Source organism: Arabidopsis thaliana, chromosome 2 (genome assembly GCF_000001735.4).
Source record: "Arabidopsis thaliana chromosome 2, partial sequence".
Lineage (NCBI taxonomy): Eukaryota > Viridiplantae > Streptophyta > Magnoliopsida > Brassicales > Brassicaceae > Arabidopsis > Arabidopsis thaliana.
The window spans coordinates 14,065,450-14,085,764 of NC_003071.7; the positions used below are offsets into that span (position 1 = coordinate 14,065,450).

A 20,315-nucleotide genomic window follows, 5' to 3' on the forward strand; every position below is an offset into this window, starting at 1 on the left:
ACACAAATTATATATATATATATGTATATATAAATTCATCGTATAAAATATGATTATTGTAAAGAACAATTATTATAGCTATACGTAACTTAACGGATTTGTTTTGTGTTTGATTGTATTCGAAAAATATAGAATGGTTGATCCATGCATGATGCATCTAATCTAGCATGGATTGTGCATAATTTCCAATATATAACACCGTATTTAAAATTCTTGCTAATAATTAATCATTCAACGTTCTCTATATGCAATTGTATTCACGATCTAAGGCTTTGAATGAAAACGTGAACGGATGGAATATGCATGTATACGATGGTGTATACATACATGGATATATAACGCGCCTATAATACATATACATACACTGATACACACGTATCACGTATACGCGTATATACGTATTCGTAGTTTCGTACGTCTCTCTGTAGGATCCAAAAGCGTGCAAAGGATATATATGGTGGATAATGAAACCCCACACATGTCCATGTCACCACCAATCCAATCCCATTTTTTCCACTAACATTTGTAACCACGTGAGACTATTCAAAGACTCCATGATTCAATAACACTGCATTTGTATCTATAGATTTTCTTTCACCGTTCTTTATTTTCTCATTGGTTTCTACAACGTTAGAGTCACAAATAATGAAATCTTTCACTACGTGGGAACCATATATATGGTGTTCATCAAAACTCTTAACGTAATCCTCAAGCTGTGCATTTTTTCCATTAGAACAGTAACTTGCTCTTTACATGTGTTGGGAGTTTGTGGCTTATGTGAGAGAGATGGCCCATAAAAAAAGAAAAGTAATTTGTCAAAAAAAGATGTAAATGTTAATAATTGATGGCTTTATGGGCTTTTTAACAATTACTGATAAGCCCATGTTATTTCCTAATCTGTAAGCCCATATATCTGAGATTTCGATTGAAGTAGAAACGAACGGTTGAAATTTTGCCACGTCACAGTAAACATTATCAGAAACCATAAGTCCTTTACCAGTTAGTCAGATTTTACGGTACTGAGTCGCCATGGAACTGGTGTCTCTTCCGATCCACCACCGTACGGCGCCGCCGAATTTTCCACCACTCGAAACTGGAAATCCAGTAGCTAACCGGATTGGACAAGCTCTACGATTCAGCAATGTTAGAATGAGAAAGCCCGCGTATTTAGGAACGATCTTATCTGAGAAATCAAGAGCAAGAACATTAACGACGGCGGAAGCAGTTTCCGGAAGTGGAGTTTCGCTTCCGCCGCTGGATTTGACTGAGGATAATATCCATTTGGTACTATCCGAAGCTCGTATCGAGGTAAGCTTTTTCTTCTTAACCGCTTTTGCCTAATCCAAGATTAGTACGAAATAAATTCTGAACCGGCATTCAGTATATAACCGAATTGCACCAACGTATATGGTCCGATTTTCTTCCTGCTTGGTTATGTTCTTTAATTTATTTAGACCGAAACCGTAACGAACCGGTTCTAGGTCATATTGAGAGATTGTGTTCCGTATGAAAAAAACAAAACAGAGCATTGTTGCTTGTAGAGGAAACAATCTTTGTTCGGTTTCAGTTTTTTACAGAGCTAAACTAGAGGTTCCGAATTTGTGAATTTTGATCGAAATTCATGTTTTGGTTTTGTACGATAGCTAGCACAACTCTTCGACTCATCGGTTGGGATAACAGGACAAGTAGAGTTAGTGGAACTAGACGGACCATTCGTTACGATAAGTTTAAGAGGCAAGTTTTGGCATACGCGTGCAATGGTTCTAGCTCGACTTGGGAACTACTTAAAACAGAGGATCCCTGAGATTTTGGAGGTTAATATTGAAGATGAAAAGCAACTCGATGATAGTCCTGCAAATTTCTAAATCTTCCATTTTGTTCATTTGGAAAATATTTATTGATCTTTCTTGCTGCTTAATGTGACTTTGAAGTTTGATGATGCTTATGAGTTGTTAAAACTCTGTTGAGTATCTAAAATCGATGCTTTGTAGCAAAGTATACATCGTTTCTAAAAGCCCAAAAGAGACTATCAATTTTTTTTTTTAATAACTAATAATATATGTGCGAGTAAAACCCTAATTTGATTAGGTTTAGCGTTTTTGATCATTTGGTGATTCAAAAGGATTTCACGAGTAAAACGTTTGGTTCCGTGAGGTGGTTTATTCCTAGTCTACAGGGACCCGTGCGGTAAACTCGATACAGCTCCAAATTTGATTCCATAAGTGTGTGGCTTAGATTGGTTATTTATTTATTTTAATAGATTCATTAAACCGTTTTAGTATAAGATTTCTTTTTTTTTAAATTGGTTTGGTTTGTTAGAATATGAACAAACGAGATGGATCAATCGTCTCCAACGAATTATCTTGTACTTAATTATTTTATAAACAAATGAAATGTAAAAATAAGTACATGAAAGATATAGAAACGGAATTATCCGAATTAATGATTCTTTTGTTTCACACGAGAAGAAAAAATCCTAAATTGTTAAGCGCACGTACGCCTCCAACAATTGCAACACGAAAATGTCTAGAGATGATAATGGTTGGTCAAAGCTTTATCCTGATCTTTTGCGATCGATATTCGAAAGCTTGAGTTGCTTGGATTTTCATCGAGCAGGAACCGTTTGTTCAAACTGGTATGCCGTATCTCGATCATGTCCTCTGTATCCATGGAGAATCGTATTCCGAGGTAAGAATTCTGTCTTGTTTGATCCAATACAAGACAAGATCTACACCAAAAATCTTCTTGGAATCGACTTGTCCAAAATCCATTGTCTTGCTAGTTATGGTAATTGGATCCTAATCGTAGATCCTCGTTTAGATTTCTACCTCTTGAACGTGTTTACTCGCGAGACGATCAATCTTCCTTCATTAGAGTCATCGCTACGTGGTGATCGTCCTTTTAGATTCATACGAAATGATGACGAGTCTGGATACTTTCTTGAGCTCTACGGCACCAAGTTTCTCTTGACGTGGAACGATTTTAGGTTTGAGAAAACTGCTATCCTGTGGGTAAACGGGAGAAATGGAGATTACGTTGTTGCTTGGGCTATCAAACAGTTCTATATCTTCTCATACAAAAAAATAGGAAATGATGATGATGATAAGCGATGGAGTATCACATGCACACAATGTGAGGATATGGCTTATAAAGATAACAAGCTTTATGTGTATACATTTGATCATTACATCAACATTCTTGATTTCTCTGGAAATTCTCCTAAAGAACCCATGGAAGAAAACCCTTATCTTAGTCATCCTTTTAGTTTCGTAGATGCGATTTATAAGTTGAGACTTGCGGTCACAAGGGAAGGAAAGGTTCTAATCGTTCTGAGTTTAGTAGGGTTAGATAAAAAGATTTGCATCTACAAGCTGAATCTTAAGATTGGTGATTGGGAAATAGTAGAGTCCTTGGGAGATGAAATGTTGATTTTTGGTCATGGGGTCACAATAAGAGCACCGGACAAAGATATTAGTGGGGGAGGACTCAAGAGTGATTCAATATGTTTTCTTTATGATGACTATTTGTCTGATCATTATCTTACAATGAAGAGACAACCAATTTGCGGTGTGTTCGATCTTGCGACAAGTACAATCACATGGCATACAAGATTAGAAGACCTGTCTTCGAAGATTTGTTGGTTTGTTCCAGGATGTGCTTAGTCTAAAACTCTCCTCCTCAGTCTCTGATTTTGGTTTTATCAACAATTTGAATAAGTTTTTTTTTTTTGTTAAACGTTGAATAAAGTTTTTTGATTGTAACATGCTTTTTTAAGCTTAATTTTTTTTAATAAAGATATCGTATGATTTTCTACCGGAAATATGTGATTAAATCATGGACTAAAGTTGTTGTTTCTAGTGACAATTAAGAGATGAGACAAATCATCAACACTAATATACTTTTCAGACAAATTATTACACTTGATACGCATAACCCTGTTTTAGTTCGCGGGCTTTGCTTGTCACATATATAGCCCATTAATATGGTCTTAGGCCCATGAATGGTTTCCTTTGTTCAAAAACCTAACCCTACTTTATTTCTTACATCACAAGTTCACAACCATCGGAATGATTTGAAGAAGACGACAAACAATGTCGAGAACTCGTTATGATTGGTCCAAGCTTTGTCACGATATTTTGCGATTGATACTCGAAAGCTTGCACTACAAGGATTATCATCGAGCAAGAACCGTTTGCTCTAACTGGTACACAGCTTCCACAACGTGTAAGCGACCTCTGTATCCATGGCGAATCAAATTCAACAAGATTTCAACTTCACTCTTCGATCCAAGAGAAGACAAGATCCACGAAATTCAACATCCCGGAATCGAATTCTCCGATAGGAATGTTCTTGCTAGCTGCAGCAATTGGTTCTTGATGGTTGATTCTGGTTTAGAATTCTATCTCCTGAATGCTTTCACTCGTGAGAGAATCAATCTTCCATCGATGGAGTCATCGATTCTTGGTAAAGAGAGATTGGAAAAAGAAGTTGCGTGGAAACATTTCATCGAGCGTACAGACATCATCTCTACCAAGAAACAGGCTTGTCTTTGGATAAATGAGAGAACAGGGGATTATGTTGTGGCTTGGAGTATCAAACAGCACTATTTGTTCACTTACAAGAAAGGAGATGATTCATGGTTGAATCTTGAAGGCACTAAGTGTGTGTCTATGGCTTTGAATAAGGACTACAAGCTTTATGTGTATGCATTAGATAACTCCATCAAGATTTTTGATTTATATGGTGAGTTTCCTAGTGAGATTGTCGAGGAGAATCCGTATCGCAACCATCCGTTTAGCTTTCGGTTTGTTTCGAAGCCCGAGGAACACGCTTGGAAGCAGGTTGTAGCGATTACTAACTCTGGAGAGGTTTTGATGATCGTGAGCTTAAAAGGGTTAGAAGATAAGCGTTTGTTTTATATATATAAGATGGATTTTGGAAGTTGTAACTGGGAGAGAGTAGATTCTCTTGGAGGTGAGATGTTGATATTTGGTCATGGGGTTACCATAAGAGCACCGATCTTAGATATTAATGGTTTGGGAATCAAGAGTGATTCAATCTGTTTCCGCGGTGATGATCTTTGGCCACTTAGTCAGCTTTTTATTCCCATCACACAACCTATGTGCGGTGTATTTGATCTTGCGACAAGTACAATCACATGGCCTAAATCATTAGATGCTTCAGTCTTGAAGAGTTTCTGGTTTGTTCCAGGACATGCTTGAGTATGTTTTAAGGAGATTGGTTTCTCATTTGGTCTAGTCTAAAGATTCAGAGAGAATCAGCAGAGCTAAGTGTTTTTTGGCTACTTTGACTTTGGATATTACTATCGATTAGTTCTAGGCTTTTATTGTTCATCTTTTTCCGATTTTTAACAAAACAAATTCTACGGAAGTTTGTGGTTTAATGAATCTTTGTTTGATAAAAGTTCTTATAGTAATCTTGTAAGAAATCTTACAACTGATCCTCTAAAATTTGTTTATGGAAACAACACACAGCTCTCAAAATTGCAATGTCACAGTCAATTTCAGTTCATCTATCTATCTGTGAACTTCTGCTGCTGTTGGCTGAGGTTGTTCGTGAACTCTATGCTGTCTCACAATAGGAGCAATCAACTTCCAAACTGTATTCAAACCAATAAAAACCCAAACTCAGTAAACAAATGTCATTTACTGGCCTAGTTGGTATATAATTTGATTGCAAATCTCTCGTTTAGAGCCATCTGTTAGATCAAGAGCTGAAACCATTTAGTTTTACATTTTTAACTTACGGTAAATCGCTGCGGCAAACCACTCGTTCACTATCTTCACCCATGTGCTTGTCCATCCAACATCAATGCTCCATCTATGTGTTACATAAATAATACAATTTCACAGTCATGACTCTGAGTATTGTTGTTTCAGATGAGAATGTGCAGATTGGAATTTTCCTTACTTCTCTGTGGAATGTGAAAGGTTCCAGCTGATAAACAACATAGCAAAGTACATTGCTCCTAAGGAGAACACAAGGTGGAAGAATCCATAGCTGTATGGTATATCGTCTTCTTCTTTCGCTTCATCTTTACGAAACTCGAACTGTAATAAAGATCTAAAATGTCTGTGACTGAAAAATATTGATTTTCAAGATGAGAGTGAATGTAAACTAACCCTGAAGGATTCTGAATCGATCCCGGTTGAGAATGTTGCCATCACAATGGCGCCTATAGCTATAAGGAAACTCTGAAAAAAGTAAGAAGTTAGATAAACTCTTAAGTAAACAAGAACTCAAGAAGAGGCTTTGAGCTCTTACCAGTATTGTAGTCCAATCAGTATGGCTGTTTTGAGTATGCGCATTGCATTTTGTATGTGAAGGTTCGCTGATACAAAACTTCTACTTTAGTAATGCTTTGAAGAACTAAACAAACAAAAATCAGATGTTGTATTTGTCTTTACCTTCTGATCGCAGACCAACATAGGAAGACAATGTAAGAAGCCATAATCCCGGAAGACAAAAGACCTCTATTCTTCACCTTTTAATGCAAAGCATCAGTATTCGAAGCAGAGATCAATCTTTGTGCTACCTTTAAGCAAAACTTAGGAAATGTACCTTTGAATGCAAGGAAATAACCATCATAACGATTAAAAGTATAACAGTCCATGAGATGAAGAATATATTGAGGCCACAAGCAGTAGAAGCTCCATAAAAGTAGTACATCACTGCGATCCCGCAAACAGAACCGATGTAGAAAACTATTGACATGACCAAACCAAAAGAACAGCTGCAGAAAACACAGTAGTGTTAGCCAATTGGTGATATATCCACATAGAGAAAACGCTTTTGTAATGACTGATACTTGCTTACCTTTGCTTACTTTGGTTTTGAGGCATCCAATAGTTATTCCACCAAGTGATGAATTCGATAACACTTACAAGTTGCAGACCAAGAAATATCCTGAAACAATAGAAATGGTAAGAGAATTATGTGTTTCTCTTATTCTCTTATCTTATAAGAAGAGTATAACTTGAAAGATGATTTTACCCTGCACCAACACGAGCGATTTCTCCTGTAAGGAAAACATCATTGTCGTGATCCAAACCAATTAGATAAAATGGAGAATATTATAGAGTTATAGTGAGACAGAAGCATACCATAAATTTGGATGTAAAGCTGAGGTATGAAGAAAGAAGCTACCATGACTATAACCAGTAGAAAAAACTTAAAGATCCAATTATCCGAGTGCCAGCTGTTTTGAGCTTCGTGGAGTTTCATTGTGTTCCATGTTGAGAGGAACATAACAAAGTAAAATATCTTCATTGCTAAGGATAAACTATATAACATACCAAATTACTTAAAAGTATGACTCTATCAGCAAAAGATTTGATATTTCAGGATACGAAACATCCTAAACTCACGCGGAGTACTCCAAGCGTATGGAAACAACGACTTCCTTCTGGTCCACAACTGCTGACATCTGCAATGATGATTTCAACTTAAAGTATCTTTAACTTCAACATTAGATATATCTCAAAAGATTTATGAAAAAAATACATGGAAGCAAGGCCAGAGCCTTTTGTGCGTAGTCACGGATAAACCAAGCGCATAGATTTATGATCAAGAAAATGGTTCCGTAGGTATAACGAGCTCTCAAGGACTTGTTTTTCTCTTGGTAATAATAGAGACTCCTCTGTTCTATTTCCATTATGAGTTCATCTAGATGAGCAGCCTCTAAATCACCGGGACTGATCTGCAATGGTCTTGTCCGTGTAGCTTCCGCTGATCCATTCATTGCCAAAACCTACAAGAAACTGAAATTAAAGAACCTGTAAGTACTGAAAATGTAGAGAACAGTAATTATTTTTTGAATGCTACTTGATCCAATGTATACAAAATTCTAAAAAGTGTCTAAATCAATTCTTTTATTCTGTAAGAATATGAGCGATTTGGTTTAGATTGATGACACAGAACAAACTCTAGAAGGATCATAATGTAATCAACCAAGACTTTAAGAACATCCCTAGAATCTAAAGACAAGAACAAGAACAACAGGTCAAAAGAGAAACTCTCAATTAGACTCATTATCAGTAATTGAGAGAGAGAGAAAAAAATCCGTTTAAAAAATCTGACCCTTTTTTTTTTGGCTATGGCTGGAATTTCGCTATGTAAAATTAGACACAGAAGCAAATGAATGAGAAGAAGGCGAAGGAAGAAGAAGCTTGAGAGTTGAAGTGTGAGTTCAATGTTCTCACACGATAATCACGCAGAGAGTAAAGAAGAAGCAGAGCGGTTCGAAACTCGATTTAAAATACAAAAAGAAAGAGCTTTTGGTGTATGAAAATGATTCTGTGTAACGTTTTCATCGTAATAACTCTGTGCACTTCTGTTTCTAGCCGTACGATTTGATGACCTCTATCTTTATTTTGCTTTTGACCAATTTATATTTTTATCTCCAAATGAAAATAAAATTTTGAGTGAATTATTTTAATTTAAGAGAGTTGGATTTCCGCTTGAGTGTTGGTTTTTATGGTTAATGATTTTCATCACACCACATGAAACTTGCTAATTGAGAACTTTGAACATTGTGTAATATTAAAAATAAAATAAGACGAAACATTCCATGACCACGAGGTTATGTTATAATGGACAGCCACGTCGTGTTTGTGGAACTTTCTTAAAGTAAAATCTATGATTGATTACTTGTAGTTTAACTAAAAAGTGTGTGTAATCAACCGAGACATAAAATTTTCTTGCCAAAACAGATACTAATAGTTTTCTCGTTAAGCTAATTCATCATCTAGATAAGTATTTTTCTTTATTCCCTATCTCTATTTGACTACTTTTATATCGTTCGTAAAAGGAATTTGACTATTTACAACACATTTGAACTGGAACTTTTAAGAACATTCTCAAATTGTTTTTGTTTTTGCCATCTAGTTCGGTGGACTTATACCATTGCGTTTGACCAACTGGCCAAATTGAATCAATTCCCTCCAAGCTGTAATCAATCCACAATATTAAGTTACATACAAATACGGTTTCCTTGATTATGGCTTACTGCTATAATAAGTAGGGCAAGCTATGGTTATGGAACGGACAAAGACGTGAAGACAAAAAGAGTTTGGTTCATAATTATGACTTTTTTTGGGGGGAAATGAATGTTTTGGGACCCAATTATAACCTTCTTCACCACGCGAATTGTGGACCGTGTTAAGTAGATTTGCTTTCTTTTTCGGGTAACATACTTTAAACTACACTATATCGTTTGTTTCGTTCTATGAAAAAAGCTTTTTCCATTTTTTATTTGAAATAAGTAGTCTGTTACTTGAACCACATATAAATAAACAGCTAAATATCGTGTTAATAAGATATAAGGGTTTGGTGATAGTTGGCGAGAACTAAGGAATCTCCTCCATATGCGCAAACACAACCTACTTGATGTTTCACTGAACTCTCTAATCTGAATTATTTTTGGAAGAAATTTGCATGAATCGGAAAAGGATCTTCTTCAAAATAGTTTATAAATCGTTTGTGAATTGAAAATCACGGAAAATCTGAAGGTCTCTCTCTACCAATCATGATTAAAGAATACATTAGTGTCTTGTGGATGAACCAACCGTAGCATCTCTCACAACAGATTCCAAAGAACCCTACTCAGGGTTTATAGTTCTCCTCAGAAACCCATTCCTCCCATACCGCCCATGCCACCCATGCCGCCCATGCCACCACCGCCCATACCCGGAGATGCTACCTCTTTCGTTGGAATCTCAGTCACAACTGCTTCCGTCGTTGTCAACAAAGACGAAACACTAACCAATAGAATAAATTAGCAAAACATTGCAATAAAATACAAAATTGGACAACCAATTTTCAATCTTTGTGTACCTTGCAGCATCAACTAATGCGGTTCTGATCACTTTCAAAGGATCGATAATACCAGCCTTTATCATGTCCACATATTCTCCTGAAAGTAAATGCCAAAAGAAGCTAGTTCAGATTTCGGAATATAGGGAAATATATAACAAGGTGGATCAAGAACTATAGAAAGTGAATTATCTAATGCATATAAGAGTGTAACCTTTAGCAGCATCATAACCAAGGTCAGGATTATCTTGTTCCAAAAGCTTGCCTACGACAACTGCACCCTCGACTCCAGCATTGGAAGCAATCGTGTAAACAGGTGTCTGCATCAAAGAAAGATTTTGTGTGTAAGATTCTAGAAGCTGTTTATGCTAGCGAGGATGAACAATGTGATGAGAGAAACACCTTGAGTGCGTTTTGAATGATTTGAACACCAATTTTCTGATCAAAGTTAGCTGTGGAAAGCTTCTCAAGTTCTTTCGAAGCATACAAAAGAGCAACACCACCACCTGTAATACACACAAAGTAATATAATTCTCTTCTCACGCAATTTTCTTAAGGGATTCAACCAAATTTTGTTTTAGATTTGGGATAGATTATACCTGGAACAATACCCTCCTCTACGGCTGCTTTAGTGGCATTTAGAGCATCCGTTACTCTATCTTTCTTTTCACTAACTTCTGTCTCACTTGCTCCTCCAATCTAAAAACCCATATGAGTAATCTCGACATTAGTAATAAACTAATAATGCATTAATAGCCTATTAGTCTGATGTTCACAAGAGGTGTACATTACCTTTAGTACAGCAACACCACCCGAAAGCTTAGCCAACCTTTCTTGCAACTTCTCCTTGTCATAATCAGAAGTGCTTGCTTCAACCATGGATCGTATCTGCGTGGTTTAATAAAAATTCAAAACATATTAAAACTACCAGTTGGAAAAAAGGGCAAAGGTATATGACACTGAACCACTAAATGATAAAAAAGCGAAAAACACGCTAACCTGTTCACATCGTTCCCCAATTGCTTGCTTGTCACCAGCCCCATCGAGAACAACAGTATCATCTTTGGATACCGTTACCTGTTAACAAATGAAAACCAAGTTATCAGAAGGTACAAGGGAGAAAGAGAGAAAGCAGAAGGAATTGGACCAAACGAACCTTCTTGCAGTTTCCAAACATACTGAGGTCAATGTTGTCTAGATTCATACCCAACTCTTCTGTTATTACCTACAAAGTGAAATCACCAAAGACACATTATGGCTCATCCGATTAGTGTGGGTGTGATGGTCTTGGCAGTTATTATAAAAAGAAACATGGGCATGCCTGGGCTCCAGTGAGGGCAGCTAGATCATGTAAATTGGCCTTTCGGTTCTCTCCAAAACCAGGGGCCTTCACAGCACAGACCTATAAAGCAATACCATGTACATCAATCCAATCAAATTAATTTTTTACTAAGACGTTGTAAGGAAAAGGCAAATAACAAAAGGCTGAAAAGAAAAACCTTGATATTAGCACGAAGTTTGTTCAGAATTAGGGTGGCAAGAGCATCGCTCTCCACATCCTCAGCAACGATCAGCAGCGGCCTTTGCTTCTGAAAAATGGCAGTGAAAATAAATTTCGATCTTCAGATCAAAGTAACTTAATGAATATCAGACACTATTGACAGTGAAGAAATCGCCAAATTGTTTATACCTTGAGGGCCAGTTCTAATACTTTCACCATTGCGTTTATATTGGAAATTTTCTTCTCGTGGATAAGAATGAGAGGATCTTCTAGTTCCTGCAACACATATTCATTCAGAGCAAATTAAATCCGCAATTCCTTAAATTGATAAAGTAACAAGGTGGGAATCCTTACACATTTTTGTGTTTTCGGGTTAGTTATGAAGTACGGGGAGATGTATCCCCTGTCAATCTTCATACCCTCAACAACTTCCAGCTCATTAAACAAGGTCTTGCCATCCTGAATCAAGAGATGATAACATTGGTCACCTTAAGGAATAAGCAAAATAATTTGACATTTAGGGATAAAATTCAACTCACTTGAATTGTGATCACTCCCTCTTTGCCGACAGTTTCCATAGCCTTTGCAATCAGTTCACCAATTTCCCTATCTCCATTAGCTGATATTGTTCCAACTTGGGCGATTTCTTCAGAGGTGCTAATCATGCGTGCTCGGCTCTGCAAGTTCGTCACAACAGTATCAACTGCCAATTTGATACCACGTCTTAGGTCCATTGCATTCATTCCAGCGGCAACTGATTTACAACCTTCCGTGAAGATAGCTCTAGTAAGGACTGTGGCACACGTTGTTCCTGTAACGCATACCATATATTTTGTCAGATACAAAAACACCGATTAATATGAGTAGATAGGAGACTAACAACCCAATTAGCAAAAACAGAAAAAACGTTTTAATCCATTGAAAGGGAACACTTACCATCACCAGCTACGTCATTTGTGGCGTTAGCAACCTGTTTCACAAGACTGGCACCAACGTTCTTAATTCTATCCTTGAACTCAATGCTCTTGGCAACAGTCACACCATCCTTTGTCACCTTTGGTGCACCCCAGCTTTGTTCGATGATGACATTACGACCCTTCAAAAATGGTTTTAGACATGTAGTATCAGAGAGTGTGAGGGTAACAAAACAGACGATTGTTGATACTTGTCAATAGGTCGTCACGTTATCTATTTTTAACTAGATTCACTTACAATACAAGTCTCTTACACAGAAATTATCTGAAACATAAGTTTATACCTTGGGTCCCATAGTGACTTTAACTGCATCAGCAAGATCCTCAACACCCCTAAGCATTAAAGCCCGAGCTTCAACACCGAACCTTATGTCTTTTGCTGCATAATTCCTAGTAGAATTGAGCCTGCTTCCAATCTAACAATACACAAATTCACATCAATACATACCCACAAACGGCTAAACCACAAATTAGATACAAAATGAAGAACACGAACCTGGCTTGTACACTTTCTGGCAATCCTGTTGAAACAAAGAAAAATAAATCCCATCAATAAATGAAGCAACTTCCAGAAATACAAAGAAAATAGAAGATGCTAAACTCTCCAATGGCAGAGAAATATTCAATTCAATCCGATCAAAATCCGATTCAATTCCCAACAGTTTCTCGCAACTTTCCGATTTCGAGGATCCAATCAGAAACAAATTCACAGAAAATAAAGCAGCATTGGAATCATATACACAAAGAAAACCAAAAAGTCGAATAGATCTACCTAGCTTTGGAAGCAACGTTGGAGACAAGCCGATACATGGTGATTGATTCTCTCACACAACCGAGAAGATTGCAATTAATTCAGATCAGACCGAACTAAAGAAGCTAAATTGACAAATTCTCTCACTCGTAGATGAGGAGAAATGAAGCAGATCGTCGAAGATTCTATAAGCAGTAGGGTTTAGGGTTTTACGTTTTCTCCAAGCTCATCATTGCTTGGTCGAGTTTTAGCCTCCGGTTTTGGATCCGGTTCGAGTTTTGACCCGGTACTATTTTAATATGGGCCTTTTAAAGCCCAGTTCATTATTACAACATTTTAAAAAAAAAGTCACCAAAAAAAAGATTTTTCATTTCATTTCATTTCTGATTGTCTTTCTCAGAATCCCTAGAACACACACTGATTAACGAATCAAAGATCGATTTGGGGATCAATCGAGGAAGAAGATGACGGAGGCGATGATAAGGAAGAAGCCAGGAATGGCGAGTGTGAAGGATATGCCGTTGCTTCAGGATGGTCCACCACCTGGTGGATTCGCGCCGGTCCGATATGCTCGCCGGATCTCCAACACGGGACCTAGCGCCATGGCTATTTTCCTTACCGTTTCCGGTGCTTTTGCTTGGGGCATGTACCAAGTTGGTCAGGGCAACAAAATCCGCAGGTAATTAGATAATGAGATGTGGAATTTGAGTTTGGTTAGGCTTTTCTCTATTGTGAAATTTTGAGTAATTTGGGATTGAATCTTAAGACAATTTGGGATTGATGCTTATAAATTTGTGTGGTTAGTCTCGAAATTGGTTACTAATTAACGATCTCTTGAGCTGTGATGAAGAAAGCAATCAAATTGCAAGATGATATACTAGTGGTTAGTTGCATATTGGTTTTTAGATGGTCACATTGTGAGTTATTTAGCTTGATTAGTGTCGATTTGGAGTAATTTGCAACGAATAAGACAACACAGTGTTATCTTTCTTGGTGTGTGTAAGTGACATTCTCTAATAGTCTTCTATTGTTAGACTCTCAATTGCATAATGATGACAAAAGTGTCAAAATGAGCACAATGTATCAACTCCAAAGTTTTAATGAAGATTGCTGTGATGATAGGGCGTTGAAGGAAGAGAAGTACGCTGCACGTAGAGCAATTCTACCGATTCTTCAAGCTGAAGAAGATGAAAGGTAGGATTCACAAAAGAAGTTATGTTTGCTTGTGTGGTACAAACTCTCACATTGGATCACCACGTGTTGATTTGTAAATAGGTTTGTGTCTGAGTGGAAGAAGTATCTAGAATACGAGGCGGATGTGATGAAGGATGTTCCTGGATGGAAAGTCGGTGAAAACGTGTACAATTCTGGTCGTTGGATGCCTCCAGCTACCGGAGAGCTTCGTCCTGATGTCTGGTAAAATTTCAATGGCTCCTTTTGATGATGATGAATGAATGTTTGTTTAAGCATTTTAGAACCTTGATGTTTGTTGTCTCTATATTTCCATCGTATAATAAGAGAAATGATACATACACAGTTCATGTATTGCTGGTACGGTACGGAGGAATGTTTTCGGTATTTTTCCCTCATTCACTTATTTCTGTCAATGACGAAATCAGTTTCAGACACATGTTCATATATTTTGTTTAAACTAATCATGTTTTAAACTTTCTAGATCAGCTCTAATCAAACACATTTGCTAACAAAAGATAAGTTGGAATGTTAAAGAATACGTTAAATACATGGAGCCACATCCTCCTTACAAGAAAATAAGCTCAAACACATTTCACAGTTATACTCTCATGGAGTGGGCTTATCTCTTTGATTTTCACATCACATAACACTATCGATCCTCTCTTTTTTACCTCTTCTCATATATGTTTTCGTATAAACAGTGAAAATCAAAAGTGTGAAATACAACGACGGTGGCGAGTAGCGACAGTTTTGATCTGTTGCTTAGTTTCTTCTTTCCAGCTATTGGCAATGTCATGAGCTACACTCATTGCATCGAACGATGCACCTGAGAGTCCTCTTCCGGTGAATCCCACCGCATACAATCCAGCCTTCCCTTTCCACCCTTTTGGAAATGGGTTTTTCTCTATCCCAATCTCACCCAAGTCGTTTTCCTGCATAACAATAAATCAATCACCAATCAACGTCTTAGTTTTTATCAAACTTCCCATAACTATCAATACCGGTATTCTATGGTCCTATAAAATGTTATCTTTTGAGACAAAAATCTGAAAAAGATAATACTTTTGTCTACCTTAAGCCATGAAGGGACATTGCTTCTGTAACCAGTGGCAAGAATCACTGAATCAATCTGCAGAACTCGACCATCCACGAGTTCGACCTTTCCCGGACCAAACTTAGCTATTCCCGCTACGATTTTGATCTTTCCTGATTTGATCATTGAAATGGCTCCGATGTCTAGCACGGGAGTTTTACCTGCGGTGTTCTTCAGCTCTAACGGTCCAATTTCAGGCCTCTTGAGCCCATACTTATCGGTGTTCCCTAGAAGTAACCTTGTGAGAACGAGAAGAGTCTTGTCCACGAGCCAAACCGGCATCCATTTCATCATTGTTACACTTAACTCGAACGTCGACTTCCCAAGAACTTCTCTCGGTAATACATGAACCTGATCGAACAAGGAAAAACAGAGTATAACTATCAGATGCTCTGTTTTAAACAGAGGAGCTACTAAGAATCAGGGTGCTCTGTTTTTCGTAACTTGGTGGGTATAATTTACTGAATTTTACTTACGGAGCTTCGAACGACCATTGATGGGCTCGCATCATGATTGCATAGATCAAGAGAGACTTCCATGCCTGAGTTTCCACATCCAACTACGAGAACTCGTTTTCCGCGGTACCTCTCGCCGGATTTATAATCTCCAGCGTGAAGAACATCACCACCAAAATCTTCTAAACCCTCAAACTCCGGCACCACTTTCTCAGCATTCTCTCCCGTCGCCACCACGAGCCACCTGCATATATACTCGAACTCACAATAACCGAGCAGCTCGCTTCTCAAAACAGTCTGGACCCGCCACAGCCCAAACCTCTTGTCATATTTAGCTGATTGGACCGTCTCATTGAACTTGGGGCGGAGATCAAAGTGGGTAGCGTAGGACTCAAGGTACTCAATAAACTGGTACTTCGTTGGATACTCCGGGATATCCTCGGGGAAGGGTAAATTGGGTAATTGACAGAATTGCTTTGGGAGATGAAGCTTGAGACGATCATAGGTTCTGTTTTGCCACAGAGAAGCTATGCAGTTAGCTCGCTCGAGGATTACAAACGGAACTTCTTGGCGTTTCAGGTCGGCGGCGACAGCTAGGCCTGATGGGCCAGCACCGACGATGACAGGCCCATTCACCCAGATGCAACGACGGGAGAAAATGTCCTCAGGCTGAAGCATACTTGAGATGTTGACACAACTTGTGTTATTGTTATTACACATCTTATTGGGAGCTTTTTAGTGTATTTATACTTACTTTTAGGGCAAGAAAAGATGTAATGATGATAGATGGATTGAGGGGAAAGGGTTTATATAGAGAAGAGCTTTACGCAATTTGGAATTTTGTTTTTGAAAAAATTATTTCTCAAGATGATTATTTGATTATTTTACTCCATTTAATTTAACTTCTAAATGGTTAAATGATTGGCTTGTAGCCGCATTTATTAATTGATTTAAGCTATGTATGAAGAGATCAATACTTGAATATACATATACCGGATTATAATTATAAGAATGAAACTGACACTTATTGAAAAGTTTTGCCTAAATTATATTACATCATGGCTAATGACTTGTGTTTAAACTATTGTTGTGTCCTAATGGTTTGTGTTATATTCGACCAAAACATGTATGATGTATCCGAATGATTTGTGTTAGAATCGGCGTTGTGTCACCACTCGGATACAAACCCACATATACTATATGAGAATTCTCTAATCCGGTAATCCGGTCTTTGAGAAAAAAGGAGCAGACATTCTATTAAAAAAAGAGACAGGATCATAAATGGGTCCATTTAGCTTTTCTATTGTTTCTTCAAGAAAACGACCACTCTCATGAGTTCAATTAAACCTAAAACCGAGGGTTTTAATCCCGTTCATTAGACGCAAAGTGTTACGTCCGAAGAGCATCATAGTAAAGTTTTTTTTAGTTAAATACCATACTAAAGTTAAACAAATTGTTAAATACCATACTAAAGTTAAACACATTGTTCTTGTGATAAGTTAATCATATAGATTTGGAATGTTTTAAGAAGATCTACATCGATCAATGCACAAACCAAATCTAGGGTTAGATACGCATAACATGAGGCTGAAAGAGAAATGTGAAATCTATTCATGTGCAGCTGGAGTGTAAAATTTGGGTTCTTCATGTTTAAATTAATTTGGTCAATTCCTCTTTTAATGCAATGATGAAATATCAGTACATATTGTGATACAATAATTTTACACAATTATTCCTCTTGTATTATTGTTTTCACCTCTAATCTAGAACATCCTGTGTATTTGAAAGATGGCTTTTATTTTCATGGAATTTTTATTACAAGAGAAATTAACCACATGCTTCTCATAGTTATAAGGAAAAACATAAGGAAATTACCGGATCATCAATTTTAATTAATAACAACAACATTTTTTAGGTTGAGAAGGAGACACGATATGACAATCTCCTGCCGGGTAGCCCGATGATAGGCAGTCCACATTGCATTTATAATCATCATAATAAGGCGTACATGTATTAAAGCATTCTAGTCCATTGATCTTTGCTTTGATCTCTGCACATATATACACAAACTCCACATTAATCTAACTACAACCACAACATGCCAAATTACATTTTCAAAAATTCATATTCTTTGATAATTCTCAAAATTCTCCATTTTTATATCGCTTTTAAAAATTTACATGATCAAAGCTAACTAATTTTAGTTACTATAGGTGCATTATTATTATATATAAAAAAGTACCTGATGCCATAGCGTTTTGGGAGGACGACGAAACAGCCAACATAACTACAAGAAAGAAAGTCACTACGATTTTTGTGAAACCCATTATTATTTTTAAGTCTATTGAAGAAAAATGGTCTGTAATTTTTGGATCCTGAATAACCCCTATTTATAGAACTATTAATCTTGGAATTTAATACATAAATCCCAAAAGATCTCATTGTACCACTCTTTTCTATTTTCTTTTTGATAAAGATCTTTCTCTTTTCTATATTTTTACCATAAAAATACTTTCATTTTTCTCAACATCGTATTTTGGGTAAAAATAATTTGAATAAGTATTAATTAACATTAAAAATCTTGAGATTGAACACGTATCATTTACTTCCAAAACAATCTCAATACTTTTTCATTGTTTTTAAACATTTATCGTCTTGCTATAATAAGTTAAGAAATCTCATTTAGTTTTAGTAGTAAATCATTAAGAACCTTTTGATCAAGTAGTACAATATTGAATCAAAAGATTCTCATAGTTAGCCTTTCATATTTGTTAATAATATATATCTACTCCATATATATAAACATTTCTTAGTATATTTTGTGTAAAAATAATAGGGCATATGTGTGTGTGAAAAATATGCATTGGAATCCACACAGAAAAAGTGAAATGGATATCTTTTGAGTTTTGCCAGTAGAAATTAAATAACCAACACACCCAATGATGGATGAACTACAACATAACTACTCTGTTTTCTTTACGTTTTCTGTTTATCTTTTTATATCCTTCATAACTTCTTAGGATACTATAGTTCTCTGCAATCTATTATAAATGATTCACATCGATAATATCGAATCATGTTGTGTAAGAAACTAATATCATGATTTATGAAAACTAGATTTCTTCAGGAAACCTCGATCGAGATTCGAGAGAGTGATATATGTACGTAGTGGAGTTGAATCGGGCAAAGATTTTTCTCACCAAAATCTAGAGTTCCTTTTTAAGTTTAATATAAGGAAAATGTGTATAGATGCATGCATATGACGTGTCTAGCCTTAATAATAGTTTTAGTTTCATAGATGAACTTTAGATTTAGTTGATAATTATGAAATTCATGGCTCCATGGAATGACGAGACTATTCACTCTATCGATGAGTCATGAGTAGGTCTATTGTCCTTTTTGAAATGATAAAACTAAAAGAGTGTTCCCAGACTCCCAGTGTTAACTGTTAAGCCACTAGCAAGTAATTAACAACCTAGATTTAATAAAACTATCGCATACTTGAGAGTCGTTTATACATTATAAAAGTAATACTTGTGATCATTGCGTTCTATATAAACAACTTCTATATAAGCTGAAAAAAAACTGATAAGAAAAAATTAATACAATCGTAATTTGAATCCAGTTAAAAATAATTTGGATTCAGTTACAAAGATATGCTAAAAGCTATAGGTAATATTTCGTTTTTATTTGAATAGAAATGTAATAGTACTCGGTAATGCAGTAAATAATTCGACTATTTCCATGAAGCGACCAAACCATTTCTCATCATATGCACACACTCAGACAAATATATTGGTCAAATCACGTGCTGGGAATATGCGTACATTATAAATAGATTATAGCCAATCATTAGAACACATTATAACGTTTGAAATGAACGATTATATACGTATACTACTTTAAAGTTTAAACCAAAACAACAACAATAACCAGGAAAAAAAGAACAATTTTGTTCCTAACTAAATTAGTGGTAATTATCGTTATAGGTTCTTTAATACTGGAGCGGATCATATTAAGAGATATATTTAAAGAGGTCAAATAATGAATTCATACATGCACACATAGATATATATGGCTATATGTAGTCGATCACCATATGATAAGATAATATAGTTTACATTAACAAGAAAAAAGATAATATAGTTTTTTTGCATTTGCGACGTCGGCTTAACTTTGAGGAATCAACCCAAACAAAATTAAAAGAAAAACACTTGGTTCACAATATTTGTTAGGGCAAAATCATTGCACAAACACATTTATAGATATACGTGCATGTATATGTAAATATTATAGGATGGAGAAAAGGGACAAAAGAAATAGAAGATGATAAATGCAAACAAACCTCCATAACTGTAATAACTAAAAGAGTATGGGAAGACCATGTGATCAGATTCACATGTTTTTCCTCCTCAGTGTCACACTCAGACTCAGACTCATCATCAGGTGTTTTTACCATTGGTAACTAACTTAGTTAACTATAACCCCATTCCATCAATTTTCATCTTCCTTT

General features: G+C 36.3%; 8 protein-coding genes across 18 annotated transcripts; 4 read left to right on the forward strand and 4 right to left on the reverse strand.

The window, feature by feature from the left end:
- Positions 1-675: 675 nt before the first annotated feature.
- AT2G33180 (uncharacterized protein) lies at positions 676-2,127 on the forward strand. Its single transcript, NM_128877.5, has 2 exons — positions 676-1,308; positions 1,644-2,127. The coding sequence occupies exons 1-2, from the start codon at positions 1,030-1,032 to the stop codon at positions 1,863-1,865; spliced, it is 501 nt and encodes a 166-aa protein (NP_180876.1). The 5' UTR covers positions 676-1,029; the 3' UTR covers positions 1,866-2,127.
- Positions 2,128-2,416: 289 nt separating this feature from the next.
- On the forward strand, positions 2,417-3,700 carry AT2G33190 (F-box only protein (DUF295)). Its single transcript, NM_128878.2, has one exon. It carries the CDS (start codon positions 2,523-2,525, stop codon positions 3,660-3,662), a length of 1,140 nt encoding a protein of 379 aa, NP_180877.1. The 5' UTR covers positions 2,417-2,522; the 3' UTR covers positions 3,663-3,700.
- A 391-nt stretch (positions 3,701-4,091) lies between these two features.
- On the forward strand, positions 4,092-5,222 carry AT2G33200 (F-box family protein; the record flags this gene model as incomplete). Its single annotated transcript, NM_128879.1, has 1 exon — positions 4,092-5,222. One exon carries the CDS (start codon positions 4,092-4,094, stop codon positions 5,220-5,222), a length of 1,131 nt encoding a protein of 376 aa, NP_180878.1.
- A 161-nt stretch (positions 5,223-5,383) lies between these two features.
- Positions 5,384-8,287, reverse strand: AT2G33205 (Serinc-domain containing serine and sphingolipid biosynthesis protein; the record flags this gene model as incomplete). Of its 9 annotated transcripts, NM_001336431.1 has the most annotated exons (13): positions 5,399-5,620; positions 5,768-5,841; positions 5,932-6,071; positions 6,144-6,215; positions 6,286-6,352; positions 6,429-6,505; positions 6,583-6,754; positions 6,838-6,927; positions 7,015-7,039; positions 7,125-7,284; positions 7,371-7,447; positions 7,525-7,781; positions 8,101-8,287. In NM_001336431.1, 12 exons carry the CDS (start codon positions 7,760-7,762, stop codon positions 5,538-5,540), a joined length of 1,275 nt encoding a protein of 424 aa, NP_001324781.1. In that variant the 3' UTR covers positions 5,399-5,537. The 9 variants fall into 9 exon arrangements, with proteins under 9 accessions (NP_001324787.1, NP_001324786.1, NP_001324781.1 ...); NM_001336426.1 differs by having other exon boundaries at positions 5,384-5,620; positions 5,932-6,215; positions 8,101-8,253; NM_001336425.1 differs by having other exon boundaries at positions 5,384-5,620; positions 7,125-7,447; positions 8,101-8,253.
- Positions 8,288-9,317: 1,030 nt separating this feature from the next.
- HSP60-2 (heat shock protein 60-2) lies at positions 9,318-13,323 on the reverse strand. Of its 2 annotated transcripts, none has more exons than NM_179872.3 (17): positions 13,082-13,323; positions 12,806-12,830; positions 12,594-12,725; positions 12,272-12,431; positions 11,875-12,146; positions 11,690-11,794; positions 11,525-11,611; positions 11,334-11,423; positions 11,156-11,236; positions 10,991-11,059; positions 10,834-10,911; positions 10,627-10,722; positions 10,434-10,533; positions 10,237-10,340; positions 10,049-10,154; positions 9,856-9,934; positions 9,318-9,779 (listed from the first exon to the last, which is right to left on the reverse strand). In NM_179872.3, the coding sequence occupies exons 1-17, from the start codon at positions 13,117-13,119 to the stop codon at positions 9,644-9,646; spliced, it is 1,758 nt and encodes a 585-aa protein (NP_850203.1). In that variant the 5' UTR covers positions 13,120-13,323; the 3' UTR covers positions 9,318-9,643. The 2 variants fall into 2 exon arrangements, with proteins under 2 accessions (NP_850203.1, NP_001189665.1); NM_001202736.1 differs by having other exon boundaries at positions 9,421-9,779; positions 11,156-11,221; positions 13,082-13,295.
- A 77-nt stretch (positions 13,324-13,400) lies between these two features.
- Positions 13,401-15,294, forward strand: AT2G33220 (GRIM-19 protein). Of its 2 annotated transcripts, NM_001336433.1 has the most exons (4): positions 13,401-13,739; positions 14,183-14,254; positions 14,336-14,476; positions 14,956-15,294. In NM_001336433.1, the coding sequence occupies exons 1-4, from the start codon at positions 13,525-13,527 to the stop codon at positions 15,050-15,052; spliced, it is 525 nt and encodes a 174-aa protein (NP_001324708.1). In that variant the 5' UTR covers positions 13,401-13,524; the 3' UTR covers positions 15,053-15,294. The 2 variants fall into 2 exon arrangements, with proteins under 2 accessions (NP_001324708.1, NP_565761.1); NM_128881.4 differs by lacking the exon at positions 14,956-15,294 and having other exon boundaries at positions 13,402-13,739; positions 14,336-14,729.
- YUC7 (YUCCA 7) lies at positions 14,870-16,522 on the reverse strand (the record flags this gene model as incomplete). The annotated part of the gene is made up of 3 exons (NM_128882.2): positions 14,870-15,186; positions 15,327-15,698; positions 15,824-16,522. 3 exons carry the CDS (start codon positions 16,520-16,522, stop codon positions 14,962-14,964), a joined length of 1,296 nt encoding a protein of 431 aa, NP_180881.1. The 3' UTR covers positions 14,870-14,961.
- A 1,058-nt stretch (positions 16,523-17,580) lies between these two features.
- LCR49 (low-molecular-weight cysteine-rich 49) lies at positions 17,581-18,165 on the reverse strand. Its single transcript, NM_001036393.2, has 2 exons — positions 18,045-18,165; positions 17,581-17,852 (listed from the first exon to the last, which is right to left on the reverse strand). The coding sequence occupies exons 1-2, from the start codon at positions 18,127-18,129 to the stop codon at positions 17,695-17,697; spliced, it is 243 nt and encodes an 80-aa protein (NP_001031470.1). The 5' UTR covers positions 18,130-18,165; the 3' UTR covers positions 17,581-17,694.
- Between the last annotated feature and the right edge of the window lie 2,150 nt (positions 18,166-20,315).